General features: G+C 47.6%; 3 protein-coding genes and 1 pseudogene across 4 annotated transcripts; 3 read left to right on the plus strand and 1 right to left on the minus strand.

The window, feature by feature from the left end:
- znf513a (zinc finger protein 513a) lies at positions 1-6,945 on the plus strand. 2 transcript variants are annotated; one of them, XM_088403696.1, is made up of 5 exons: positions 1-249; positions 1,845-1,978; positions 2,077-2,211; positions 3,718-4,377; positions 4,829-6,945. In XM_088403696.1, exons 2-5 carry the CDS (start codon positions 1,939-1,941, stop codon positions 5,710-5,712), a joined length of 1,719 nt encoding a protein of 572 aa, XP_088259822.1. In that variant the 5' UTR covers positions 1-249; positions 1,845-1,938; the 3' UTR covers positions 5,713-6,945. The 2 variants fall into 2 exon arrangements, with proteins under 2 accessions (XP_088259822.1, XP_088259823.1); XM_088403697.1 differs by lacking the exon at positions 1-249 and adding an exon at positions 294-412.
- Positions 6,946-7,570: 625 nt separating this feature from the next.
- Positions 7,571-8,894, plus strand: LOC148407345 (complement C1q tumor necrosis factor-related protein 3-like). Its single transcript, XM_088402760.1, has 3 exons — positions 7,571-7,736; positions 8,240-8,380; positions 8,537-8,894. The coding sequence occupies exons 1-3, from the start codon at positions 7,664-7,666 to the stop codon at positions 8,809-8,811; spliced, it is 489 nt and encodes a 162-aa protein (XP_088258886.1). The 5' UTR covers positions 7,571-7,663; the 3' UTR covers positions 8,812-8,894.
- Positions 8,895-9,856: 962 nt separating this feature from the next.
- Positions 9,857-11,817, plus strand: LOC148407346 (complement C1q tumor necrosis factor-related protein 3-like). The gene is made up of 3 exons (XM_088402759.1): positions 9,857-10,069; positions 10,132-10,269; positions 11,499-11,817. Exons 1-3 carry the CDS (start codon positions 9,895-9,897, stop codon positions 11,768-11,770), a joined length of 585 nt encoding a protein of 194 aa, XP_088258885.1. The 5' UTR covers positions 9,857-9,894; the 3' UTR covers positions 11,771-11,817.
- A 1,092-nt stretch (positions 11,818-12,909) lies between these two features.
- On the minus strand, positions 12,910-18,967 carry LOC148407347 (myosin-6 pseudogene; annotated as a pseudogene).
- Positions 18,968-19,172: the final 205 nt, after the last annotated feature.

A 19,172-nucleotide genomic window follows, 5' to 3' on the forward strand; every position in this document is an offset into this window, starting at 1 on the left:
CTTTAACTGTGAAGCGGCGCCTCCCCCTCCGCGCCGGAAGTCGCCTTGTTGTGCCTCGCTGGGAGCTCCCGCAGGCGAATCAGAAAATCAATTAAGTTATGAAAAATCGCATTAATTGCCTTTCTTTGTCGCCGCGGCTCGCGAAGAAATGGCGGACGCGCGTATGCGGCGCACTCGCGGAGCCACACGTCTTCTGTGAGCGGGTGCGCTGCGGCGGCGGCGAGAAGGCGGACTACTTTCTCCGTTTAGGTAAGTTAGCATGACGGCTTCACTTGCACAAGTTGACGTTAGCACCCCCCCGGATCGCTTGGAAATTTCGATGCGATCGGCGGCCGTCACTGACATTCCAGGACGAGCCTCGTCTCTGACGGGCTTTTGTGTTTGGCCCGCGGGCTTGTCGACTTGTTAAGAGGTGGCAATAATGTGCAATTATGTGGCGTTTTCTCCTCGTTGGGCGCCTGCAAGGTGCTAGCCGCATGATCTTTTGTGGACATGTTGTCAATAAGTCTTCGGCCCTCCCAAACAAATGACAATATCGACAGGATTCGTTTGTCACGATCAATGATTCGTTTATTCCCCCGTCGCTGTTTTTTTTCGCCTTAATTTACTGCGGACCTCATCTGTCATCCGAAAAGTAGTTTTCCAACACTCGGGCGCGTCGTGAATTAGTCATTGTTGTCGCGTCGTTAATACGTCAGCTAGTCACCCTTCCGTAATAAATATTGGTCAAAAACGACTTTAGTATCAGTTGGTTTTCAAATGAGCGTTAAAAATACAAGACAAATCGTTCACCCGTATCTCAATCCTTTGATATAAATGGGAATTATTCCTTAGAGAACTCCTCAAAAATATCCCCCCCCCCAAAAAAAAAAAAAAAAACTTAACGAACCTGTTTTATGAAGAAGAGCACTTTATACGTTACCAGATTAATCTATTTACGTCATTGATTAAATCGAAACTAATCAGTTCGTACATCTTGATTTATGCTTAACCTCAACGGATGTTGTGCAATTAATTCTGCTGCGCTTGACAATGCCACTAGGGGGCAGTACGACAAACACTACGGACTAACGAGGCGAGAGATTACAAGTAATATTTAGCGTCACTATGCTTGATATTGAGTAAAATTAATTAAACGAGACCTTTAATAATTATACAATTAACAGGAGTAACTCAAAAAAATTTACTTTATTTTTTGATGTGTAATTCATCTGTATTGGTACTAGTTTCACATTAGAAAGTTATTGACTCAATATTTTTGCTTGGTTGTTGAAAACCTTTCTTCTATTCAAAGCTACTTACATTAAATGGTTTAAGGGTCTCAATGTATATTGCTTATAATCTGTTGCCTCATTTGAACTGAGTAATTTTTTTTTCCCCGCACTTCTAAATCAGGGGTGTCAAACATGGCCCGTGGGCCGGTTCTGGTCCACCAACGGTTTTAAACTGGCGCGCGAGCTGATTTTGTAATGTAAAGAGTAAAAATGAGCTTTTTTTTTTTTTTTTCAACAAATGTTTTACGATTACTAGTATTGATGTTTTATGATTAATATGAATGTTGTACGTGTACTATTTCGGACAGTATGAAAAACAAGTAATACATCTGAAGGTGGCGTTTTAAAGTTTTATATATATATATATATATATATATATATATATATATATATATATATATATATATACACACACATACACCATGATTTGATTGGTCCGGCCCACTTGGGAAGAAATATTCCTCCATGCAGCCCGCGAACGAGTTTGGACACACCCGTTCTAAATGTACAGCATGAAGTAGTGCGTCACTGCTCGAGTAATGTTTTGTTTTTTTTGCCTCCCGTTTGCAGAATTCTCTAGAAATGACTGTCAGATGCGCAAGGAGCCGATGTTTGCGGAAGTCTGCGGGAAGACGTTGGCACCAAAGGAGAGGCTGACCGGAAGATGCCAAGGAAAAAACAGCAGCATCCACAGCCAGTCAAGTGTGAGTACTACAACCACGTAGGGAGAACATAGCAAAGACTCATTACCGGCGGCCTGTCAATTCGTCTTTCCTTTCCTTCTTTTCCTCCATTGCGCCAGTGGATTCAAAAGCTGCTGTAGCCGCGGAAAGCGCAGGAAAGCTCGCCTTGGGCACAGACTTCCTTCTGGAACACGACTTTGAATTTGCTGATCCTTATCGTAACGGCAACATTCTTGGCCTGGCGAAATTCTCAGGTTGGTCATTACAATTATTTTGGCGCCTCGAGATGGACCGTATTTCTCAGAGTATTTTTCAACCCCCATATTGGGGGGTCGACCTATAAACTCAAAACAGACCATTTTTTTCCCACATATCTGTTTGAATAACATTAATTTGAATGAACTAATTACAATTGAAATCTAGTATTTATTTTAGCAACTAGTTACCACTGGTAATCAGTATCCTTAGGACGTATATAATCAATTCCTTTACCCCTTACCACCCAATTTTAGACCCTCATTTAGCCAAACATTGTAAAAATCTAAATTTATTCGCGATATGGAATTAACTATCTTTTTTTTTTTTTTAAAGAAATGTAGAAATATATCTTAAGGATTGAATGTTAATTTTGCGAAACAATGTTAAATTCTGACTTGAAATCCAACTTTTTCACTTCTCTAAGACCACTTTAACTCTGAACCTGCAAAAACGTATAAAGGATTTGTGACGCCGTTATTGTATGAAGTGTAAAAAAGAAAAAAAGACCATTACCATCAAGGACATCATCACGATAGGGCAGAACATTCATCATCATCATCATGGTGTGCTGTTGCCTCTGCTGCAGCCATTATCATTACCCCATCATCATCATCATCATCATCATTACCATCAGCAGCAGCCCTTCACAAGCATGGTCATCATCATCATCATCATCATCATCATCATCATGAGGCTCTGTAATCATCCACTAGGAAGGGGAAAAACGGAGTGGGGGGTGGGGTGTTTCATTTTACCATCAAAAGTGAGCGACCCAAACTGGCCTCACATTCTACCTTGGCGCCTTGTGAGGGAAAGACGCCGGCTTTTTACTTGCGCTCGCTGGATCTTCGCAAGCCGTGAGCGAGTAAAGTGCGACGAGCTCATGGGTGCACTTTGATGATGATGCACACTCCTCTTTTTCTTTGAGCGCAAAGGGCGCACGACGTTGGCGGCATCAGCCTGACGCTTTTTTAACGAGGATTTTACGAATGTCACGATGGAATGCTCGGGTTGGCGTGCTCACGTAAGATGTGTTGCTCTACTGTGATCTGCTCATAAATTCTAAACTTTATGCTCATTTAGGAATAATTTGGCTCCGCCAAAAATTGCTGTAATTTATCTAATACAACAGTTCTCGAATGATGGTACGTGAAGGCACTTCTGCAGGTATCGGCAAATGAAATTGCTCTTCATGCCGTGACAGGAACAGCATAGTGTTCTTTTCAAAGTAAGAGTGAATAATTGGAACATGAAGCTATTTCCTGTGAAATGACATTCATCTTGAAAGGCGTACGTAAATGATTTTTTCTTGCATGTGTACGCAAATAGTGCTCTTAATGCTGTGTCAGGAAGAGTAGAATTTTGGTTGAAAAACGGCATCATTTTTGCTACCCTAATAACAGGCAGGATTTTCCCATTGCGCTGACGTCTGTAGCCGTCAACGGCAGCGAACGAGTTCAAGCGGATAGTTGACTTGAATTCATGTGGTCCGCCCTCCGCAGAGGTAGCCGCTGAGATCGGTTTCTCCGTGTATCCTCTGTGTGATGAGGACAGCTCCGACTGCGGCGGCAGCATGGACAGCGAGACGGAAACCTCCCACGGCAGCACCCCGGACCACGGGCGGGACGACGAGGGCAGGGCGGGGCGCCCGGAACCCCCCTTCCCGCCCTACCTGGCGTGCCGCGGCTGCGGCCAGCTGCGCGACGAGCACCCGGGCGCCGCGGCGGACCCCTACTGCCTGCGTTGCTGCAAGGCTTCCCGGGAGCCCAAGAGCGCCGGCGGCGAATTTGCCTTCGGGAGTCTGGCGGGGCTCCACTCGCCGCTGGACGCCGGCGACGACAAGAACAAGCTGCACTCGTGCCACCTGTGCGGCTTCTCGTCGCGCTACGCCAACCACGTCAAGCGGCACATGAAGACGCACAACGGCGAGAAGCCCTTCAACTGCCCCGTGTGCGCCTACGCCTCGGCGCAGCTGGTCAACCTGCAGCGCCACCTGCGCATCCACACGGGCGAGAAGCCCTACAAGTGTGAGAGCTGCGCCTTCGCCTGCAGCTCGCTGGGCAACCTCAAGAGGCACCAGCGAATGCACGCACCCCTCGCCGCCGCCGGCCCCAAGAGGCTCAACGCGGGCGCCCACGAAGAAGAAGACGAAGCTGCCAAGGGTATGTTGATTCCGCCGTGGTACCGAAATGAGCGCCTAGCCTGTTAGCGTTTTACTCCATTGCCTGCATGCTAACACTTGCTTATTTTTTTGAGCATTTTGCTCTTAGCTTTTTGCTTACACTTGTAGGGCCTAATTGCATTAAGCAGCAGCCAGTTTGAAATTCAGACAATGACACGCCTCAATTTAAAAAAAACTGCTACATCAAGGGGGAAATTAGTTGTTTTTTCTATTGCTGTCTTCCATCAAACTTCATTTTTTTGTAGATAGCATTGCGGACAATTGCAGATAACGTAATTTTAGTATGTCGCGGGCAGATAACGTAATTTTAGTATGTCGCAGGCCGCTAAAAGTGGATGGCCCCCAGGCCACAGTTTGGACACCTCTGATCGAGTGAATTTCTAAATGTATTTTTTGGGGATGAACAATTTTTTTGGGGGGTGTCATTTCAGAGGTGGCGGCCGCCTCTGCCCACCTGACGCTGGCGGCCCAGAACGCCGACTACCTCTCGGCCTTCGAGAGCCTAAAAGCGTCGCCGCAGTCGGCGCCGGCCCCCGGCAACGGGCCGGGCTCCCGCGGCGGTAGGCCGGGGGCCCCGCCGGCACAGTCGTCGTCGCTGTTCCCCTTCACGTGTCGCCTGTGCGGCGCGGTGCTGGAGGACGAGGACGGTTCGTCGGCGCAGATCTGCGCCAAGTGCACCCTGGAGATGCTGACCAAGGACGCGTCGTCGTCGCCGGGCAGCCCCGGCGAGCGCGGCGACAAGGTGTACACGTGCGCCGCCTGCCCCTTTCTCACGCATTACCCCAACCACCTGGCGCGCCACATGAAGACGCACAGCGGCGAGAAGCCCTACAAGTGCCCGCAGTGCGACTACGCCTCGGCGCACTTCGACAACCTCAAGCGGCACCACCGCGTGCACACGGGCGAGAAGCCCTACAAGTGCCACTTGTGCGATTACGCCTGCGGCAACCTGGCCAACCTCAAGCGCCACCAGCGCGTGCACTCGGGCGCCAAGCCCTTCGTCTGCGCCGTCTGCAACTACAGCTGCAACCAGAGCATGAACCTCAAGCGCCACATGCTGCGGCACACGGGCGAGAAGCCCTACAAGTGCCAAGAGTGCGGCTACACCACCGGACACTGGGACAACTACAAGCGGCACCAGAAGAAGCACGGCCACGCCACCGACGGCTGGGTCAAGGCGCCCGCGGCCGGGAACCGGGATGACAAAGGCGCGCACAGGAAGGATGCGGCGCCCGCCGCCGCAGACATGTCCTACATGGCCAGGGAGGGCCCTCAGACTTTACAGCACCCCAATTGGAAACTGGAAATGGTCTAAAGACTCTTCCCCCCTCCCACAATGTTGTCATGCCTTGTCTTGTGTGCTCGTGCTTCTGTGTGCTGCCCTGACCGCTCCCAGCCGATCCCAAACCGGGAGTCTGCTCCTATTTGTCCCCAAAAAACACAATGTGAAAATTTGACACACCTCGCTCACCGCGCCATGCGGGCACTCGCAGCTGACCGTAAGGCATGCCAGCGCAAAGCCCGTCACGGCCTTGATACTACGCCGCAAACCCTATAAAAAAACAAAACAGAAAAAGCCAGGTCAGCTTTGTCACCCTCATTCTGCATGTGTCCCGCATACCTGTACAACCTGGCTTGCATTTGTTCAAGAGCGACAGGTAAAAAGTCAGTGACGTGACAAAAAACTATTTTTTTTTTTTGCAGTCCTGACCTTCCAACTCAAGCAGAGTAATATCTTTATTATTATCCCTCTGATAATTATGAAGGGGAGGGACAAAAATGACGGGTGCCTATGTTATGGTTTTGGACTTGTGTGGAATCCCTTACAGCACAAGAACGACAGCTTGGATGCTAACCCCCCAGCCCCAAAACCCACGCTGGCTGGAGGGGGTGGGCCTTTTGCAAGCAATTTGTATGGGCACTGTTGACGGCGCGTGCCTTGAAAGTGACAAAATCCAAGCCAAGTGCTTCTTACTTGCCGATTGCTCGGACACAAACTACTGGCCTTCGATGTGATTGAAGCCTGCGAGAGATGGAGGAGGGCACATCCCACCTATTTTTTTTTTGTCAAGTGTGTTGTAGATTTTACGTGTATTTGTGCGCGTGTTGTCTGTTTATGTTCCCACTGTGAAAATAGCCCGTGGTTTACTTGAAAAAAACAAAGATGGCATTATTAGAACGTCGGCATGTGTCATAATTTTTATTTTTCTAATTCTATTACTCTTACTAGAAGTACATATGTTAATATATACGAGTATACAGCATAGGATGGTTGTGTGTGTGTGTGTGTATAGCCCCCCCCACCCCCCAGCCCACCCCGGAAACAACTTTTTGCTTTTTGTATGCAAGTAAAGAAATATGTTTGGACCGGGCAGCTGACTTGGCGCTACTCAAGACCCGGATCCCAAAGTTGTTGTGATGTCCTTTTATGCAGCATCTGTCTCAACAATGCCTTAACAAGCAACATTTTACACACAAATAACTCCAACACTTATTTCATTAAATATCTGATGACTTGTCCCCATACAATAAAAACATTATTTCCTCACATTGTGGTGGCTAGGTGATTTTTTTTTAAATATACGTTTTTTTTAAATACAGAATTTTACAATTTGTAAAATTGTATAACTGATATACTGTATAGCCATACTTTTTTTTTTTTCAAATTAAAGGTTTGAAATCAAAGTTCAGAATTGAACCATCTGATGAAATGTTAGCTATTTCCTAACTGCAAATTACACAAGCGCGGTAGGGCAGCAAGTGGGCTTGAAATCTACCCTTGACTGAATCGCCCCATTTCAAAGGTTTACAATCTAAGCTATTGAAACTTGCAATGCACCCCAAACTACGGTCACAAATGAACTTGAACAGTTTTTCAAATTCATCATACAACACGACTGTTATAAACAAATTTTCAAGTGATAGAGTATGTTGCTGTTTCACAACCAGCTGAAACGCCGAGTACCATTTTCCTTCCTGATGAGCACAGCCATATGACTGCCATTTAGTGGTGATTAGCTGCTGGTGAAACTGTTTGGACCATGTTTACATAAACCTGTTGTATATAAACTTTAGGGCAAATCTAGGCAGTCCAGATCCATAAATTATGCCAAAATCTGAAGGGCATACTGTTACGTGACGTCTGGTCTCTGCAGACACTTGATTGCTTACATGGCAAATATTTGCCACACTGCGTCGGCGGACACCAAAGGTCGCGTGGCGGTCCTTAAGTAGGACCGCTGTGGCGGACGCTAGCGCATCTGGCGATGGCGTACCAGTGGGTGATTGCTGCTTTGCTGCTGTGCGGCCCGGCTGGGCTTTGGGCTCAGGATAGCCAAAGTGAGTGAGAGCGCCTTTGATAAATTCAAAGCCCTTTGAGCTTTTTGTCCTTATCCGCCATAGTCAGTTTGCGGTCTGTGTGTTTGTACTCCTATCTAGACGATTATTTATCGGTTTGGAGTAGGTGTTGCTAGTTTCTCTCTTAAGAAATGGTTCATAGAGGAATGGAGTAAGTCACACTGAAGCGACGGGAGGAATTCATCAGGCATCAGCTCTGAGCCCCTTGATCTTTGCCTTGGTGTTTACTAAATGCACAGGTGATCTTATACTCAGACTCTTAGATTCTCTGTGGACCCTCATGTTCACAGTTGACCTTGTGAAAACAGGCAATAGACAGAGGAAGAGCAAGAAAGGTGAAGGCAAACGCCAGAATGCTGAGGAATGTAGATTAGTCAAATTACTAGTCTGTGACTCGGACACGGAATAAAGGCTCAAAGGGTTTTCCGTCTCGGCTTCGCTTGAGCCAAAATGAATGCGAACCACTTGGTGACATTTTGGCTCAGGTGGCCAGCAGGTGGCATTCTCGGTTGCGCTGAAGAGTGACGACCAAGCGGCGGGTGACCACGGCCCTTTCAACACTGACACCACCCTGGTGTTCAAGAGGGTGGTCACCAACGTGGGGAATGGCTACGATGTCAACACAGGTATGACTTTAAAAGACTTATTCTGGTGTAACCAGTCCAAAACCGGTGACTCTTTGTTTCGGACTTTATTCAAGTCATTGAACTCAACAAGCGGTGCGGTAGTTATTGGGAGTCGACACGGGGGTACTAACAATGCAGTGGTCTTCATCCCCACAGGCATCTTCACTGCCCCTATCAAGGGTCTCTACTACGTCACTTTCACTGGCGCCGCCGGGTCAGAGGGGAGCCTCAACGCGGCCGTCATGAAAGATGGCGTCAACATGTTCGCCATCTATGACAACCAGAACAAGTTCAGTAGCGCCACCAACAGCATGGTCCTGCAACTGAACGTGGGGGATAAGCTGTGGGTCAGCTTGTGGGCTAACCAGAGGATCTTTGACCAGAGCCGCCTCAGTACCTTCAGCGGATTCCTCATCAGCCCCCTCCCTTAACCTCACTGTGAGGCTCACAAGAGCTGATCTACAAACAAGATGACTGCACGAAAGCAAATAAAAAACTTGTGATCTGGCACAAATGTGTGTTTGTGTGTGTGTGCAGGGTGGGGGGGGGGGGGGGGGGGGGGGGGGGGATTTGCGACTTTCATTAAGCTCAGTTCTAGTTTTAGACGCAATAGTTCAAGTCAAGTCCAATTCCTTGTCCAGTCTCAAAGGTTGCGTCCAAATTGCGTCACAGCCACTGGGTTTTTTTTTTTATGACAATTATCCTCAACACTGCTTCGATGTCAGGCAACCTTGGGTCCAACTCGAGTCACAGTCACAAATAGCCGAGTCCAAGTCAAATCCAAGTCCAAATCCGACCTCATACCGTTTTCACCATCACTATGCTCAACATTTTCTTGGATGCAACCTTTAATACCTGGATCCACAGATAAACAACCCAAAACAATTTTGATGCAGCGCCATACTTGTCCAGAAGTGTCTCACGGACTCCTCAGATTGCTTTACTATCTTTTTTTAGGACGTTATGGCTAAAAGGAGTTCTCAGTTTAAAACAAAATTTTACAACCCTGCTGTAGGCTGACAATAAAAAGGAAACTGCATGCTTTGGCGCGGGCTGTCAGGTTAACCTATCAAATTTGACAATCAGAAAGAAAATTATTTCAACTTTTTTTTGTAAGAGGATGTGAATTTTCAGTAATAAAAACAGTCTTTATCTCGGTTGAGTCAATCAAAATGTGAGTCCATTGGTTGAGTCCAAGACGAGTCTGAGTTAAATACCAAGTAATCTAAGTCAAATCCAAGATGAGAAAAATAAACTCAGACTCAAATATTACATCCCTCTTGCCATCATGTGACTATTTTTGGCATTTTATATAATGTGATTTATGCCATGCTATGCTAGCAGCGAGTTTGCTGTACATGCAAGCTAAGTTTTGACTAAACATAAATATTTGTGAACGAAGTCCATGTTTTCAAGTTCAACAAACTTAAAAAGACGACAAAGACAAAGTTCAGGTAAAAAAAAAAAAAAAAAAGAACTGAGTGCCAGAATCAACCTCGGTGATCATTTTAGCGATGGCGTGCTCGTTCCTGACCGTGTTGCTAATCGTTTGCGCTGTCAGCGGCCTTCGGGCTCAGCTGTTCTTCGGCGAAGAGCGCATCAAGTTTGAACCGGCACCGGATGGAAACGTTCTCCTGTACCAGCTGGCGGCGCGTGTGGACAAACTTGAGAGGGACGCAGCTGAAGCAGGTTAGTTGATGAAACCCCTCGTTCGGTTGACGATGAAGCTGATCCTTGTTGTGTGTTTGCAGCCAAAGCGCCGGTGTCCTTCGCGGCGGCGCTGGTCACCACGGTGGACTGGACCCACCTGGGCCCCTTCAACGTGGACACCACCCTGGTGTTCAAGAAAGTCATCACCAACGTGGGAAACGGCTACGACTCCAACACAGGTAGAAAGGTCATCGCCTCTCCAGTCGAGCCACGGATGGTTCTTGTTTAGAATTAGCGTCCTGGAAAGTTTGTTCATAGATTCATGGTAGTGCTAACGTGGAGTAAAAGTTTTTGATTGGTAAACTCGTTGGAACGTATTTGAAAATATGTGTAAATGTATTTATTGACGAAATGCTAAAAATCTTTTCCATGATGACACAGGACATGTACTTACATTTAAAAAAAAAACAAAAAACAAACCTACAATCATAGGTGTTGAAGGCCAGTCCATGAAGGCCGGTATCCTGCATGTTTTCCAGTTTTCTTTCTCCAACACACCTGATTCAAATAATTAGCTTAGTAGCAAGCGCTGCAGTCGCTTGAAAAGGATCCTAATGATCCTAAATTATCCTAAGTGTTTTTGGTAGACAAGGTTCTAAAACATGCAGGATACCGTCCCTTGAAGACTGGAGTTTGACATATGTGTCCTCCTTAGGTGTCGAAATCCATTCCTCGAGAGTCGGTATCCACATATTTTCCATTTTTTTCCCTTGAACACGCCATATTCAAATGACTATATTATTAGCATGCTCTTGAAAATGATCCTAATCAACTGAATCAGGTGTGTTTGGAGAGAAGGTTTGAAAACATGCAGGATACCGACCCTTGAGGACTGGAGTTTCACACCTGTATCCTACTTTATGCCAATATGTTGGAAAATTAAGTTAGTAAGCATTGCTTATTAGCAGTTTGTAGGAGTTTATTATGTTGTCAATTCAACATAATAACAACAGAATGCCCCTTGGTATGTTCATGCGTAGGATAATATTCCATAGCATTATGGACAAATGTTATGTTTTTAGCATTTTGCCTTCAAAAATGGAAATATGTTTGAACGTAATCGCAAATACACTCAAACATACTTAGAGAGGAAATGCTCAAAACTTAGCATTTTTTCCCATATTGCCATTGGATAAGTAAACAAGTAAAACAAAAAAATAATAGCAATTGTCCCACATTATACCAAAAGGATGGAAAGTTACGTAAGCGTTGTTAAATAGCATTTTGTATAGATTTCATTATTCTGTCCTTTCAAAATTTTTTTTACTATACTGCCAACCGCTATACCATAAAGCCAACCAATTACACGCATGTGTATTTCGCTTGTGGCATGAAAAAAAAAGCTATGTTGTAGTCTTCAAATACATTGAGTATGAGTGTAAGTTTCCCCGTGCTGTCCCTCCCACAGGCATCTTCACGGCTCCTGTCAGGGGTCTCTACTTCATCCTCCTCAACGGCAACGTGGGCAACTCGGGTGCCTTGAACGCCGCCGTCATTAAGAACGGCATCAACATGTTCGCCATCTACGACACACAGGGCACGTTCAGTGCCGCCACCAACGGGATGCCGCTGGTACTGGAGGAAGGAGATAAGTTGTGGGTCACGTTGTGGCCCAACAAGAGCATCTTTGACCAGAGTCGACTCACCACCTTCAGCGGATACCTCATCAAAAGCATGTGAATGCTGCGTCGTTGCACAGACAAATAAAAAAACGGTTGCATATACAACTTTTGTTGCGTAGTCTGTGCCAGGGCTGTGGTCAAGTAGTCGAGTCTACCTTTACCGGGTCCAAGTCATGTTGGAGTAACAAAGGTCTGAGTCCAAGTCAAGCCTGGACAAAGTCAGTCAAGTTTGAGCCACAAAGGCCCGCGTCAAAGTCAAATTCCAGTCTTAATGGTCTGAGTCCATGTCAAGTTCGAGTCACAAAAGTCTGAGTCCAAGTAAAGTCAAAAAGGTCAGAGTCCAAGTCACAAACATTTGAGTCCAACTCAAGTCCGAGCCACAGAAGTCAGAGTCCTAATCAAGACATAGTCACAAAAGTCAAATCCAACTCAAGTCCGAGCCACAAATATCAAGTCCAAATCAAGTCCGAGTCACGATGGTTCGATTCCCAGTCAAATCCCAGTCACAAAGTTCAGAGTCCGAGTAAAGTCTGAGTCACAACAGTTTGAGTCTAACTCAAGTCTAAGTCAGAAGAATTTGAGTCCATACGGTCCAAGTCCAGATGAGTTTCAATTTATACCATAAAACAAAAATATATTTTTTTTCAAGACCATAAAAAGAAAGAAACTTGGAGCTTGCCTTCAATGAAAGAATACCGACGGGTCGAGACTTGTGGTTCCCTGCAAGTGTCGAACGAAGTTTGACATGCCGCCACGTGTGTGAAATTGTCTTCTTACGGAATCTGCCGATTGCTTCATTTTTATTTTTTGAAACCGTTGTGGCAAACACAAGTTTTCAAAGGTTGGTAAACCCAAATTTTACACCCCACTATTGGCTGTTAACCAATCAGCCATTTTGATAGCCCGAAAAACTTTGACAAATTCCCCTTTGAAGTCCAAGACAAATGTCAAGGAGTCCAAGTCAAGTGCAAGACATCGTGTTGAATCTGGACTCAAGTCTTACTGACTCTACAAGTCCTCGTCTGTTTTTGGTGGCAAAGTGGTGATGTCATCAATCAGCTACATTGCAGCAGTAAACAAGCAGGTAGTTTTGCAAACACTTGTGCATTTATTCAGACTTTAATTACTTTTATTGTGAAAAACTTCTTTTATGACCTTGGATTAGGTTGCAGTGATTCAAAATTTCAGGAAGCCACATGATACATTGCAGTCCCCCTGTTGGCTTGGAGTGGAATAATCATGAGACTCTTTTCTCAGCCAGCGTTGTTCTTCCTAAATTCAGGTTGACTTTCTCTTCATCTTGATGTTGGTCACCCCAAAAAAAAAGCCTGTAAGAAAAAAAAAAAAAAAAACGCAATATATATGTGACATAAGATGTTAAGCTGAATCTCTGGAATGTGTTCATTAGCGTGCTAGCTTTAGCATCCTGTTCTGGTTGACAGGTACCTGCGAATTAGTCGTCCAAGGTCTTTTTGGGGCCACCGTCTCTGGTCTTGGCTCTGAGCTTGTTGACTTGGGTCTCGGCCACGTCGGCTCTCTCCTGGGCTTCTTCCAGCTCATGTTGCAGCTTACGGACTTTGGCCATGTTGCTGTTGGCCGCCTCCTCTGCCTCCTCTGCAGCACGCTTGTAGGATTTGACTTTTACCTGCAGCTTGTCCACCAAGTCCTGGAGTCTCGCTATGTTCTTGCGGTCTTCCTCGGTTTGGTAGGTGAGTTCCTTGATGCGGCGTTCGTACTTGCGGACGCCTTTGATGGACTCGGTTCCTCTGCGTTGCTCCGCCTCCAGCTCGTTTTCCAGGTCTTTGATGCGAGCCTCCATTTTCTGGAGTTGTTTCTTGCCACCTTTCATGGCAATCTGCTCGGCCTCGTCCAGACGGTGCTGGAGGTCTTTGATGGTCTGTTCCATGTTCTTCTTCATGCGCTCCAGATGCGCGCTGGTGTCCTGCTCCTTTTTCAGCTCCTCAGCCATCATGGCCGCATCCGTGATGGCTTTCTTTGCCTTTTCCTCAGCGTTACGACTCTCTTGGACCAACTCCTCCATTTCATTTTGCAGGTGAAGGAGGTCCGCCTCGTGCTTCTTCTTCTGATTGATCAGACTGGTGTTCTGGGAGTGCAGGAGCTGCATGCGCTCCGTGGAGTCAGTCAGCTCCTGTTCGGCCAGCTTACGGCTTCTGTCTGTCTGCTCCAGTGCGGCCCTCACCTCTTCCAGCTCAGCCTGGATCAAATTGTTTCGACGTTCCAGCACGGCGATGTTCTCCCGCAGGTCATCGTTCCCGTGCTGCGTGTCGTCCAGTTGCAGCTGGGTATCTTTCAGGAAGGCCTGCAGGCTCTTCAGCTGTTTCTGGGCATCCACCGCCTGTCGGTTTGCTTGCCCGAGCTGGATTTCCATCTCGTTGAGGTCGCCCTCCATTTTCTTTTTCACTCTCAGCGCTTCATTGCGGCTTCTTGTCTCAGACTCCAGTGAGGACTGCAGGGAGTCCACCATTCGTTGGTAGTTTCTCTTGGCCTGCTCCATTTCCTCCTCTTTCTCCGCTACTTTACGCTCCATGTCAGCCTTTACTTGGTTGAACTCTAGTTGGGCTCGCAGGATTTTGCTCTCTTCGTGCTCTAACGAGCCTTCCGCTTCCTCCAGCGCGGACTGCAGTTCTGCCTTTTCTTGCTCTAGCTGTTTCCTCATCTTCTCTAGTTCACAAGCACTTCTGCCACCCTCCCCGAGCTGGTCGTTAAGGTCCGAGATCTCCTCCTGCAGGTTCTTGTTCTCTCTCTTCATGGTTTCCAGATGATCCAGACACTCCTCATAAGCATTTTTCAGTTTAAAGAGTTCAGTACTCAGAGTTCGTGCCTCCTTCTGGGAGGCTTCCAGTTCACATTGGGACTCTTCAAACTTTTGCTTCCACTCTGCTAGGACTTTATCAAAAGCTCGTTGTTTTTTATCGAGTGCTGCGGAAGCTGCGTTGGACCTCTCCAGATCCAGCATGAGGTCCTCAATCTCATTTTGGAGCCGGTGCTTGGTTTTCTCGAGCGACGAACATTTGGCGTTCGCCGCTTCGATGGCCTCCTCAGCCTCCTGCAGTCTCTGAACCAGCTTCTTTTTTGCTTCTTCCAACTCCTCGGTTCTCTGGATGGCGTCTGTTTCATACTTGTTCCTCCACGCCGAGACCTCGTTGTTGGATTTGGACAGAGCCCTCTGCAGCTCTGCCTTGGCTTCCTGCTCCTCCTCAAACTGTTCTCGGAGCAGATCGCAATCGTGGCGGGCCGATTGCACAGCGTGCGCTAATGCGTTCTTTGCCTTTACTTCCTCTTCCAGCTGTCTGCGGAGATCTTCCACTTGCTGGTTGTATGAGTTTTTTCCCCTAGTTAGCTGTGAGATCAAGCAGTCTTTCTCCTCCAGCTGCCGTCCAAACTCGCCATTCTCGGCGAGTAGCTTGGCCCTCTGGGTTGTCAAATCATTGATGGACCGTTGAGCCTCCTCGTATTTGCTCTTGTACTCCGCCATGGTGTCCTCCATTGTTCTGCTCATCTTTTCAATGTTTGATTTGTTCTTGGCCATGCTCTCCATGCTGGAAGCAAAGTCATCCAGCTCCAGCTTGAGCTCACTTTTTTCCTTCTCCAGTTTCTGCTTGACTCGCTGAAGGTTATCGATTTGCTCACCCAGTTCGGCCACACTGTCGGCGTGCTTCTTCCTCAGCGCGGCAGCGGTAGCCTCGTGTTGTAGGGTGGACTCTTCCAGCTCCCGCCGCAGTTTCTGAAATTCAGCATCCCTCCTCTTGTTTAGCTCCACCTGTGCTGATGAGGCTCCGCCCGCCTCCTCCAGACGTTCGCTGATGTCCTCCAGCTCACGGGAAAGGTCGGAGCGTTGCTTCTCCACCTTTGCTCGTGCCGCACGCTCGGCGTCCAGCTCCTCCTCCAGCTCTTCAATCCTGGCTTGGTTTTCCTTCAGCTTCTTCTGGAGCTGCCCTGAGGAAACCTGCTCGTCCTCCAGTCTGGAAGTAATCTGGGATGCTTCAAAGTCTTTTTTCTTGAGCTTCTCCTCCAATTGCTGCTTGTCATTTTCTAAATCCATCAAGCTCTCTTGAGTTAGCTTCAGGTCACCTTCCAGCTTCCTCTTGGAGCGCTCCAGCTCCATTCGAATTTTCTTTTCCTGTTCCAAGGAGCCCTCCAGGTCATCCACTTGCTGCTCTAGCTTCACTTTGGATTTGTTCAAAGTGTTGGCTTTGTCCTCCTCACTCTGAAGATCATCTAGCGCCTGCTGGTGAGCCTCTTGCAGTGCTTTCTTCTCTTTGGTAAGTTTCAGAATGTTCTCATCCTGCGAAGCCATCTCCTCACTCAGGTTCCTCACCTTGTTCTCTGTGGCGTGTTTCTCTTTTTCAACTTTGGCCAAAGTCAGTTCTAGGTTATCTATATCTTTCTTTAACTCAGAACACTCATCTTCTAGCTTCCGTTTCTTGGCCGTGAGGTCTGCATTCAGTTCTTCTTCATCCTCCAGTCTTTCGTTTATCTCTTTGAGCTTTGCCTCCAGTTGAATCTTGCTCTTGATGAGCTGCTCGCATCGTTCTTCAGCATCCGTGAGCGTGTCCTGCTCTGATTGAATTTGCAGCGTCAAATCATTCTTTTCTTGAAGAAGAGTCACTATTTTTTCCTCCAGTTCCTTCCGACGCATTTCAGATTTCTCAAGGGCTTCCTTCAGCTTGTTGAACTCGTCCTTCATGTTGGCCATCTCCTTCTCTGACTCGGCACTCTTTAGCAGGGGTTTGATCTTAAAAAAGAGCTTCATCCACGGCCAGTTCTTCACACTTAGGAAAGAGCGAAGGTTCCACTGGATGACCATAAGCGCATCCCTGCGCTCAACTAGCTTAGCAAACTGGGCTCTCATGAGTAGAGCACGGGCGTTGGCCTGGATTCTTGTGATGATTCGCGAGAGCTGTTCATCTCGCATCTCCTCCAGCGTGCCTAGTAGGCCGGCTTTAAAAAAGACTTTGGTGTGCCCAAACCTATACTGGGTGTGGTCAATATCCAGCGATGAAAGCAGCTTCTCAGCGCTCTTCTTGCAATCTATAAACTGACCCTCTGGGATTGCGGAGGCATTGAGGATTCGGTACCTCTGTTTGAAGTCTCCGTAGAGGACGCGGTTTGGAAAACCTTTCCTGCAAATTCGAATACCTTCCAGAACACCATTGCAACGCAGCTGGTGCATGACCAGACAGTTGTCCATGACTCCCGGAGTCTTCCGCTCATTTGGAATGAGGCAGCGCACAAAGTGGGGATGCGTCGTCTTCAGATTGGTCATCAGCTTGTTGAGGTTCTCTCTGTGAAGAGCCGACACCGTCTGGAAGGATGAACCCTTCTTCTTAGCTCCTTTACCACCTTTGTCGCCACCGTCAGCACCTGAGTAACTGGAAAACAAAAGACTCAGGAGTTTGAGTGAGGACTTCTGATAGAGACCGACCACTGTTTCATTGAGAGGATCTTTGTTTTTCACCAGCCAGTTTGTTATGTTGTAGTCCACGGTGCCAGCATAATGGACAAGGGCGAAATGGGCCTCTGCTTTTCCCTTAGCTGCCCGTGGCTTCTCAAACATTTTGTTCTTGCCCAGATGATTGTCATAGAGCTTGGATTTGAAGGTCTGGTCACTGGCTTTGGGGAACATGCATTCTTCCTCCAGAATGGACATGATCCCAAGCGGCTTCTCAATGAGATCGATGCAAGCCTGCAGGTCCATGCCGAAGTCGATGAACTCCCAATCGATTCCCTCCTTCTTGTATTCTTCTTGCTCCAGAACAAACATGTGGTGATTGAAAAACTGTTGCAGTTTCTCATTGGTGAAGTTGATGCACAGTTGCTCAAAGGTGTTGAAATCAAAGATTTCAAAGCCTGCAATGTCCAGCACGCCTATAAAGTACTGCCGGTGCTGCTTGGTGTCCAGGGACTGGTTGATCCTGACCACCATCCAATTGAACATCTTCTCATACACTGACTTGGCCAGTGCGCCAATGGCATAGTAGACCTGATCCACGCTCTGACCTTTGGTCACATACTCATTCCCTACCTTGACCCTGGGGTGACACAGCCCTTTGATGAGGTCGGCAGAGTTTAGGCCCATCAGGTAAGCGGACTTGTCCGCTGCCTCGGTCCCGTCGGGCTCGGCTTGTTCCTCCCGCTGCTTCTGCTTGAACTTCAGGTTCCCGTAGTGCATGATAGCGCCCGTCAACTTGTAGACGCCCATTTTCTCCTCGGGTGTGAAGCCCAACACGTCGAAGGCACTGTCTGTGGCCATCAGCTCCTCTGAATCGTTAATGGATGCCACTGTGACTTCTCCCTGGGAGATGTAGGAGTAGTCGTATGGGTTGTTGGTGATCAGCAGCAGGTCAAGCAAGTCTGGTTTCTGATTGGACAGAATCTGGTAGAAGATGTGGTAGTTCCTTTCAGCTTTGAGCTGAAAGGTGACACGGGACTTCTCCAGCAGGTACGTCTCGATGTCTGCTGATGACAGCTTTCCACTGGTCCCAAAATGGATCCTGATGAACTTTCCAAAACGGGACGAGTTGTCGTTCCTCAGGGTTTTGGCATTGCCGAAGGCTTCCAGAGCCGGATTAGCCTGGATGATCTGATCCTCAAGCGTCCCCTTACTTGAGTCCTTTTTGCCTGATCCGCCAACAGCTGCGATGCTGGCGAAATACTGGATAACCCTCTTGGTGTTGACGGTCTTGCCAGCTCCGGATTCTCCGGTAATGAGAACCGACTGGTTTTCTCTATCCGTCAACATGTACTGGTAAGCGTTGTCGGAAATGGAGAAGATGTGAGGAGGAGCTTCGGTCCGCTTCTTTCCTCTGTAGGCCGCCACCACCTCGGCGTCGTAGACAGGTAGCCACTTGTACGGGTTGACGGTGACGCAGAAGAGACCAGAGTAGGTATAGATCATCCAGGCGGCATAGCGCTCCTTCAGGTTGAACAACACCGCCGGCTCGTGGAGGAACGTGAACATCGCCATGTCCTCGATCTTGTCAAATTTGGGAGGATTCTGCGGGTGTACGTCAGCCTCTTTCACACTCACCGTGGTGCCGTCCTCCTTCTTCACCGTGACCATGCCGCCCTCTTTGCTCTGGATTTGACCCTTCATGTACTCTACCTTGTCATCCACCACGAAACATTCCGTCTTGATGTCAAACGGTCTGGTCTGAGCTTCCAGACGCTCCTTCTCCGATTTCCTGAGGTACGGAGCCGCTTTCCCGAACTCGCCCATTGCTGCGTCGGACATTTTGAATACAAAGAGAGTGGAGCTAAACTGTGGTGCCGGGACAAAGGGACACGCTTTTAAAAGCATAGGCGACACCAAACAAGGAGATGAGGCAGGAAAACAGAGAAAAGGTGGATGCTAAATCTGTCTGAGGAGATGCGGCAAGGTCTCAGCGGTGACCTTAGCCTGTCAGGAGGCCATATTAGGAAGACCAAAACTGCTGCTT

The sequence above is a fragment of the Hippichthys cyanospilos genome, chromosome 20, assembly GCF_059441005.1.
Source record: "Hippichthys cyanospilos isolate Australia breed blue-spotted pipefish chromosome 20, RoL_Hcya_1.0, whole genome shotgun sequence".
NCBI classification, from domain to species: domain Eukaryota; kingdom Metazoa; phylum Chordata; class Actinopteri; order Syngnathiformes; family Syngnathidae; genus Hippichthys; species Hippichthys cyanospilos.

What these genes read in the sequence shown, in the direction of transcription:
- LOC148407345 (XM_088402760.1), top strand. Translation starts at nt 7,664, where the DNA reads ATGGCGTACCAGTGGGTGATTGCTGCTTTGCTGCTGTGCGGCCCGGCT. An exon ending in TTGGGCTCAGGATAGCCAAA is followed by an intron (nt 7,737 to 8,239) that starts GTGAGTGAGAGC and finishes ATTTTGGCTCAG; the next exon opens with GTGGCCAGCAGGTGGCATTC. An exon ending in TGGCTACGATGTCAACACAG is followed by an intron (nt 8,381 to 8,536) that starts GTATGACTTTAA and finishes TCATCCCCACAG; the next exon opens with GCATCTTCACTGCCCCTATC.
- znf513a (XM_088403696.1), top strand. Translation starts at nt 1,939, where the DNA reads ATGCCAAGGAAAAAACAGCAGCATCCACAGCCAGTCAAGT. An exon ending in GCATCCACAGCCAGTCAAGT is followed by an intron (nt 1,979 to 2,076) that starts GTGAGTACTACA and finishes CCATTGCGCCAG; the next exon opens with TGGATTCAAAAGCTGCTGTA. An exon ending in AGAAGACGAAGCTGCCAAGG is followed by an intron (nt 4,378 to 4,828) that starts GTATGTTGATTC and finishes GTGTCATTTCAG; the next exon opens with AGGTGGCGGCCGCCTCTGCC.
- LOC148407346 (XM_088402759.1), top strand. Translation starts at nt 9,895, where the DNA reads ATGGCGTGCTCGTTCCTGACCGTGTTGCTAATCGTTTGCGCTGTCAGC. An exon ending in GAGGGACGCAGCTGAAGCAG is followed by an intron (nt 10,070 to 10,131) that starts GTTAGTTGATGA and finishes GTGTGTTTGCAG; the next exon opens with CCAAAGCGCCGGTGTCCTTC. An exon ending in CGGCTACGACTCCAACACAG is followed by an intron (nt 10,270 to 11,498) that starts GTAGAAAGGTCA and finishes TCCCTCCCACAG; the next exon opens with GCATCTTCACGGCTCCTGTC.